Below are 8,983 nucleotides of genomic sequence, written 5' to 3' on the forward strand. Positions count from 1 at the left end.
TCAGATTTTGACAATGAATGGGGGGGATGTTTCACCAAGTCCAAAAAATGAATGGAGGTGAATGGCTGGCCATGTTTGGGCCACTAATGGACCCGCCCCATGATTCGGATCCGCTCCAAAATTGAATGGGTTCTAAGTTGGCCCATGCTACACCTATCCACCAAGTTTCATGAAAATCACTCTGGTAGTTTTTGTGTAATCCTGCTAACAAATAAACAAACAAATAGAGAAAACAAGAAACGGCTTGTGGACCTGACTCTGTGATTCGGATCCGCTGAGAGGTAAAAAAAAAAAAAAAAGAACAACATTCAGTTACTTAAGACGCTAGATGGTTTCCATGGAAAGAACTCAAAGCAGCTGTAAAGAAAGCTGCTTCACTGAAGCTCAGTGGGTCAAGGTGACCTACAGTGTTACCACTTATTTACATGTTAAACAGCCAACTGTTTACATGAAGTACGGCCATGGCTGTTTCCACAATGAGCTTTAAGCAATGTTATGGCTTTGTAGAATTTTCAAGGGTAAGCAGGTAATTTATTCATCGTATTCAAAGTAATAAACCTTAATTGGTTTTTAAAGCCCTCCAAGCCCAACCCTCCTTGCTAAGGCTTCAGGAATGCTGCTACGACAACACAGCAACCTAAGCACCATCGGATGGTTGTATTTTGTATAGCGGGTCCAATCACCGGGAAGAAATCTGGGGTTTGGGGACGATTAAAAGGAAAGCAGTGCCCCCTTGTCTGGGTAACGTTACTGTGCTTTAGGTTTGCGATCTTCAACCTCACTTCTGGCAACATTTTGGCTCAAAAATGAAACAAAAAAATCACACGCAGGTGGGGAAGTAAGCGGTGCAGGTTCATGAGCAATCTCTACTGCCCTCTCTGCTGGCGTGCAACAGTAAATCTCATTCTACAAACGGACACGCAGACGGACAGGCGGACACACGTCAGAAGCGGGGCACATTCAGGGTATGGTGGTGGAATATGGAGGGGATGATAATAGGGGAGACTGACTGTGTACAAAGATAAGTGCGATAGCGCAGCTTTTATTCTCGTCGCCTCAGAGAAGTCAGGCTCCCGTTTTTTTAAGGGCCTAAGCTACTCCACAAAGGCTCCTTTCAGTCAGCGGCGGTCACGTGACTGTGGGAAAACTGGAGGCTCCACAGCACAAAGGCAAGGCGCAGGAGCACCGGATCCTGGCCCACAAAAAGGTCTTAAATGGAGGGATAAGGTCTGGGGGCTTCTGCATGTCTGGCCACCTCCACTCCATAACAAACAAGCCCTGTCTGCCTCAAGTCCACCGCTGGAGAGAAGCCTGACAAGGCTCCAGTACGTGACAATGAGCTAACCTCTACCTTGGGCTTCATAACAAATGCTGGCTGACTCTAGTCTCTACATCACAATAAACAGGCCTCAGCTGCCGCCGACTCATAACAAACAAGTAGGCTTGGCTACCTCAGATCCCAACACAGATTGGTACTGTATTACATTGTTAAATGCTCCATAACAATTAAAACCCCTGCATATACTCCATAACACTCTTGTGTATACAGTCAAGCCCACACATAAGCAAGCTACTTCATGGCCCCTGTGTATTGTTAACACCTGTATGGGAAAGCAGGAGAAAGCAGGCTGGGACTTGCCATTTGGTTTCCCTTGCCAGGCTGACTGGCCCAGTTACACTGAGACTGGGGGTCTTGGCTATATTTGACTGTTTGGCTGGTGAGTGGGATCCTGTCAATCTAAACATACCCCGTTCCCCTCTACTGTCCTCCTAGGATGTGTGTATGTGTGTGTGTGTGGGGGGGGGGGGGTTACAAGATATGTTAGGGCTCACATTTCATGCAAATGTGCTAATGTGTTTTCCCCACACACCCACCTCAAAAACAGGACCACCAGAAGCACTGGCTTAAACGGTTACACTACACTATAACAGTTGGTCATGAAATGACGAGGCTGTAAAAAAGTCCACAGGATTAAAGCTGAAAATATAGGATAGATGATGGCATGATCTCAACAGGAATACGAGAGGAGTGAAACATGGAGGTTGTGTGTGAGCCAGAGAAAGGTCAAGCAGGATTAAAGCGCGTCTCCCTCCCCTGTTCGTGAAACACTGCATTGCAGGGGGAGCCAGCTGCTAGTGGCAGGCCCAGATAAGAGCCTGTGGAGCTGTGTGTTTGTCACTGATAGAGCCAGGCACACAACCGTCGAAAGCCAGGGGAACATGACATACTTCTTCCTGCTATCTGTTTCTTCAAACAGAGTCAGGGTTATTGCCTCGGCGAGTCTGCGCTGGCCGCGAACGTGACAGCAGTGTGCAGGGAGCTGCAGATTCCTAACATTGGCTTCCTTCCACTTTCTACACGATGCAACCGTTGTCTTTCAAAAATTGTTTCAAAGTCCAAAGCTCAACACAGGGTGCAAAACAGGCACTTTGTGTGCACTTAGATTAGTCCTTCCTACCAGCTGCCATCAGGCTGTTCAATGCATCCCAGCCTGACTGGCTCTACAAGTTGGACCTGAGCCATCTTGGAGGGTGCATAGACAGTTTGTTTTTGGTTCCCAGACTTTTATTGGACAGGTGGTCAGGTTACTTATTAATCACATGAACATACTCCTTATTTGAATTCAAGGTAGGCTAACGTTATTGCACTCTTGTACAGCTCGAGCTCAGAGACTTTGTTGTATACTGTGTGTATATTTGTGTACCTACTGTAAATTAGTTGGACACTCCCTCCTCCCATAATTTACTCTCCTCCCACATTAAATTATGGATGCTCCCTCCTCTGGCATTACCACTGGAAACTTCACTGGGTCTCCCACCATCCAACAGACTACCACCTCTGGACTGACTATTACCACCCCTGGACTGACCACCTCCACCCCTGGACTAGAGATGGGCCGATTGGCTTTTTTGGCTGATACCGATTTCCGATTTCTTTTTTGGGGGGGGGGGCACTCATCTATACCGATTTTTGGCCGCTAGCGATTTTCAAAAATTGTAATTAATTGACAGCACTCACTTTGCATTTTCTTGCTTTTTTATTTAAAATTCTGCAATCCCAGGATAGTACAGATGAAAGTAACTGAATATGACTATGACTGTGTATACGTTAAGACTGTTGACTGTATGACTGTGTATAGGACTGTTAGTGACTCATTTTACTCACTTGGAACTGTTTAATAAAAATATATATCTTCGTTCGTTGCGTGTTCAAACCAGCAGGTTTTCATGTGCATGTTGTTGTGGTTCGGCCACCCTGAGGTGCTTCCCCGTCTAGGAGCGTCATCGCCGGGCTTGCCTGTGCGCGCTGCGCGTCCATCCACCTAGGCACGCGTGCTGAGAACGCAGAGGCGCACCGGTGGCTCAACACACCTGTGCTCCTGACCGGTGGCTCAACACACCTGTGCTCCTGACCGGTGGCTCAACACACCTGTGCTCCTGACCGGTGGCTCGACACACCTGTGCTCCTGCGTCTCTCCCTGAGACAAACGAGGGGCAGGCCCGGCGCGTGCATTTCTGCCGCTCGAGCGGTGTTGCAGCACGAACTAGGCCAAACACAATTATGCCGCCCCTCTATTTGCGAATACCAGCAATAACGCACAGCATAAACAACAGTAACCACACAAAGTCGTCTATTGCAACGCACAGTGTCAACATTATAAGGAAAAGCATGCAATAAGCGAGAATAGAATAGGGTTAGAATATTATTGCCTATTGCAAGCAGTCTTGTTGTGAATCTTTGGACTGAACTGGCCTTTAGAATAGCAGGCTACCTATTATTCTTCAATGATAGGCCTAATGTCTAATTTACATAGCATACAACAACAATAAAATATAGGCTATTAGGCTACTGTAGGCCTAGCTGTAGGCTATAATAGTTCGTTTCTGTAGGCTATTCTATGTGTTGAAAAATAACTGGCCAGTAGGCCAATACGGTCTGGAGTGGTCCGAATGGACCTCTAAAACTGCGCCGCTGCTGTCGTTGCTGCTCTCCGCTCAACATGCGGCGTGAACGGTTACTTCTCATGACTGTAGCCTATCACTACCTCCAGGAAATACACTTGACCATGGCTCTTGTATACAGTTGAATTTATTTCGTCTTCATCAAATCCACTGTCGAACTATAGAATCGGCTCACAGAAACCTGCCAGTTAAAGCCAGATGGGCCGGTCGCAGATTGGGCTAATTTAAGTCAAATCGGACGGTTTTGAATCGGCCACCGATCGATCGGCCCATCTCTACCCTGGACTGACCACCTCCACCCCTGGACTGACCACCTCCACCCCTGGACTGAGCTGAGGTAGCTCCGCACAGGCAAGGCAGCAGGACCGGACGAAATAAACCCAAGACCTGTGCTGACCACCAGCTGGGCGAAGTTCTCATCCCTGGTGAAGACAGACCTGGACCCCCTGCAGTTTGCCAACCAGGCACACATAGTAGTGGAGAATGCTAACCTACCTGTTACACAGGGCCCACTGCCACCTGAACAGGGCTAGTAACACTGTGAGGATAATGTTCTTTTGATTTCTCCAGTGCCTTCAACATCATATAGCCCCGACTTTTGGAAGACAAGCGACTTCCTGTTCACTCTTCCTGGCACGGAGATGTGCCACCTGCACAAGTTCTTGGACAACTCTGCTATTGTTGGATGTGTAAGAAGAGGACAGAGGGACGAATATAGAGGCCTGGTGGAGGACTTTCTTGGGTAGCGTGTGCATTTAATTCAGATAGTAGGCTTAGGCCATAGAAATAGGCCTAATATAGGCTATGAATGAATTTCATTCATATTCTGACAGTGACATCCACTGCTGTCTTCTCCAAGCAACTGTTAACATTTAATCGGCCATCATTAGGCCTATAATTCATGCCAAGTTTAAAATGTATGCATCTATCCATCTACAGTATCTATCTATCTATGACTAGACGATTTCTGTATGCTCTGCTGTAACCTGTGTGAGCTATCTAATGGCAACATCTAGGCTATTTCAAGGGAAACCACTCAGTCATGGATACACTTCAGTCCTACCCATTTGCAGTTATCAAATTTGTTTTATGGCACTCGGACACAAGCTGGTACATTCTGGCAAATGGTCCACAATAAAAAGGTTTAACGCTTAACTTGGCAAGGCCAGGGCAGATGGAGCAGCACAGCATCAGGGATCAAATCCATAACTCAGTGGTGGTCCCAGCCACAGTCACGGCTTTGAATCTTGGTTCGTAATTCACTTAGGTTAGCCATATAAAGCCTCTAAGCACTAATATGAAAAGGTGTGAAGGTCTATGTTTTTGAAAATCAAAAGCAGCAACAAATCCAGGTAGGCCTAGGCTACTTATTTGCTTGCAAGCGTATGGCACATGTTGGAAAAAGAGAGACAGGTTCTTATGGAACGTCAAGCACAAGGCTGTCTCAGAGTCAACATTCAGGCTCTTCAGTATGCGTCACAAAATATGCAGTAGTAGGCCGAATTCAAAAGGAAACCAATTTCCCTACACATTGACTATGTTGTATAGTAAGTACAGCACTGTTCTTGTAATAATTGCATAGCCAATTGCTCAACTTCAAAAGGCTAGGGCCTAACTTTTCCAGCCAAAGAGGTCTGGAATGTATTCACTATTCCATCCATGTTAACCCAAATCTTCCCAAGAACTGGTTGTACTTCATAATGCTGTGTCAAACTGAGCATATATTTAGCCAATTACAATATTTCTGTTGTTGAGATCTGTATACAGAATTTGTATTTACTTTAGGTGTATACAACCTAGGCCATGTCGTTGACTGAGCAGTCTTAAGTACCTACCATGCAAAGACTAAATACTGGGTAAAATTGTGTTGTTGTTGGTGGTGCTGCTGTATATGGAGGAGAAACGAACAGCTATTTATAATTTGAACAGATGTCACAAACAGACCCTCACTTAAACCTTGACTGTTAGCATTTAAACCCTTCAGCATCCTGCTGTGCCTTTCCTTCTCTCGTGAAAGTTGTCCGAGTAGAGCATACACGTGCGGATTGATGCAGTTTTGTGAAATGGCCATTGCTTTTGTCTATCGGGCTTCATCAGAACTGCAGTGAAGAGAGATTGTGCCTGGAGGTCAGTGGTGAGAGAGAGTGCCTGGAGGTCAGTGGTGAGAGAGAGTGCCTGGAGGTCAGTGGTGAGAGAGAGTGCCTGGAGGTCAGTGGTGAGAGAGAGTGCCTGGAGGTCAGTGGGGAGGCACGCCCTCTCCTCGCCATCACCGTGCAGTGGTCCGACACGTCTCATCACCTGGCCAGCCTTCATCACCTGGCCAGCCTTCATCACTCCTCTGATGTGAGCTCACAAGGCGACCATGATGTAACTCAGGACGCAGTAGCAGGCTAGCCAACTAGCTAGACAACACTAGATTCGCTCAATTAACCATTCTAAATATCTTTGTTGACCTACAATACTAATAGACACCACTGGTGGTGGTGTGACCTTCTTTTAATAATGAATGGGTCACTTTTATACTGAAGTGACGACCTCATGCACATTAATTAGCTTGGTAGCTAGACTTGCTAGCTAGCAAGGTTAGCTCACCAGGCAGCTTTTAAACTCTGGTTTGCTAACATCACTCACCTGTCCAGATTCTGTTGCATTGCCACCGCGTTCTGCTCCGCCATAATCGAAGGAAATGTTGAAAACACTCAACAGTAGCTAGCAAGCTAAACTCAGAGATGGTAGCCAGCGTTAGCTAGCTAGCCTAGCGTTTGGCCTAATTGAGCTAGCTAGCCAGCTAAAAATCGTTTCAGTTTTATGTTGTCGACACACGCGAATAGGCTAGTGTTGGCTAACCCAAATAATGAGCATGGTAGCTATGTCAGCCTTAACCCAGCGAACCAATGCCTTTGTGTAAATTAAGTTAAAATCTTGCTCAAAACGATGACCACTTTGATTGCCATGAATTGCCTCGGCGTAACCACGTGACAGCCAGGCTCTATGAGGTGACGCAAGGGACCACGGCGACGCGCTGCGTCACCAACCATAACAAACACGTCAGGGGCGGACAGATCATATTTGCAAGGTGCTTGGGATATGTAGTTTGAATATATTTTCACTCCCTCATATGTGGCCAAAAATATCAAACTAATGTTCTAAACGGTTCCGACGGATCTACCTAAAAGGTACCAAGCCTTCTTGGGAGGACGAACATCATGAAGATACACATATGGCTACAGAATACCTCCTATTGCGGTAGGCTCCTGCATTTATTATAGGCTATAGGCGTTTTCTAGTGTTCATTAGGGGATATCGCATGCATAATATGCATACCAAGTTAAATTGTTTCTTATTGTGACCGCATAATGGAATGTTGTAAGAAGGCAGGCTGTGTCTTGGATCGGTAAAGAAACATGATGACTAATAGGAAGGATTGGAGTGAGCTGTCTAATTAATGTCCACAATTATACAAATGCAGGAAAACAAGACTTGGCCTGCATTCAGTGATCATATATCCTGGTTGTTAGTATGCCAACTTAATCACACTAAAACATAGAAGAAAAAACACTGAATTTGTTGGCATCGGTGCCCTGGTTTTCAGTATGACTAAACTTTGCATTCTGGACGAGTTACACAAAGAAACTACAACTCCCCAAAGCCTCGGTATCATCCATGCGCCGCAGTCAATCAGCTGTTAAGGCAACTGCTGACTACCTCGGCACTATAGTTCATTTGTCATATCTAAACCCAGACGAGGCGAACAGAAATAGCCTTATTTACAGAGTAGCCTACCAAGGGTGAACGATAAAGGTAAATCAAATTCCATGTGAGACAGAAAAGTGAAACGGGGTGCATGCTATTGCCGTGTTTGTGTGGGAATGGTTCTGTAGCATATGTATTGGATTAGGGGGTTGTTATAGCAGCTTTGAATGTATCGAATGTCTTGTATAACCAACGCGGAGGAATATATAAGTATTAATCGGTATAGATGTGCATATCCCTTGTTCGTTTTGTCGGTTAAACTGGCCCTTTTATTGATTACTTTAATGACCTTGTCGGCAGCGCCTCCAGGAGAAAACACGGATTAGGCTACAGAATGCCGTGCTGGATTTTAGCCTGGTATTAACATAGCAACCTAACAAGTTTTCTCGTATAGCTAAAATAATAGGCTACAGCACTATGCTGTTGACAATATTCAATGTAGGCTGTAGGCTATTCTACTAAAATATGTGTGCCTATACTAAATAAAACGTGTCATGTCTATTCAGCCGTTTTATAGGTAGGCTATGCTATAGGTATGTGTAATCAAATAAATGTGTAGAGCAGGCACAATCAAGATGGTCAATCTGAGATCATGTTTTAATGGAATCTGCAAGCTTGGATAGGCTACTTTACAGTTAGCTTAGTGTAAACTTTAAAGATGATCTCAAAGCAAATCTATCGAAAATGTGAATGGAATAATAGCCTAGTCTAAAGTACATTAGGCTATTGATTATGTGGACATTTAACACCGAACACAGAATGAGAAGTATAGCCTGTCTAGGAGAAGTAGCCTACAATTGAATGACTTGAGGAAATGCCTGCTCCTCATTGCAGTCTTCATATGCGTCTATCTGAGGGTGGAGCTCTCATGGCGATATTCGAGTGTTAAAACCGACTCTAAATACCGTCGCCCTCTATGGCCTATTAAATATGATAGGCTATACAATATTTAATTGCCATTGACAAGTGCGTCATCACCTAATCTACCGCAGCATTAATTGTCGCAGGATAGGATATGGAGAGCCTTGCATTTTCGATAGGTGCTCCCAGTAAAGTAACCCAGGCCCTATTTTGCAGTGGCTTCTGACTTTTGATGACCTGGGTGTCTCTGGGTGGGGTGGGTCAAGGTGCGTGTCTCTTTAACCTTGATGAAGGGCGCAGCTGTATTTATTGACATATGCAAAGTGGTAGGGGAGGTCCTAGGGAAAAAAAACAGGAACAAGAATCCGTTTCACGTTGCAGTTCAGAGTTCATGTGTCAAGGAAAA

At 45.3% G+C, this 8,983-nt stretch overlaps 1 protein-coding gene across 1 annotated transcript in view; it reads right to left on the reverse strand.

Annotated features, from left to right (window-relative positions):
• marchf5 (membrane-associated ring finger (C3HC4) 5) overlaps positions 1 to 6,925 on the reverse strand; it is a 30,947-nt gene extending 24,022 nt beyond the window's left edge. Inside the window, exon 1 of the mRNA XM_084458871.1 lies at positions 6,595 to 6,925. Coding sequence (XP_084314997.1) covers positions 6,595 to 6,638 — 44 coding nt within the window. The 5' untranslated portion in view covers positions 6,639 to 6,925. The remainder of the gene's footprint in view (positions 1 to 6,594) is intronic.
• Positions 6,926 to 8,983: the final 2,058 nt, after the last annotated feature.

This window comes from Borostomias antarcticus (assembly GCF_949987555.1).
Source record: "Borostomias antarcticus genome assembly, chromosome: 25".
In the NCBI taxonomy this organism is placed as follows: domain Eukaryota; kingdom Metazoa; phylum Chordata; class Actinopteri; order Stomiiformes; family Stomiidae; genus Borostomias; species Borostomias antarcticus.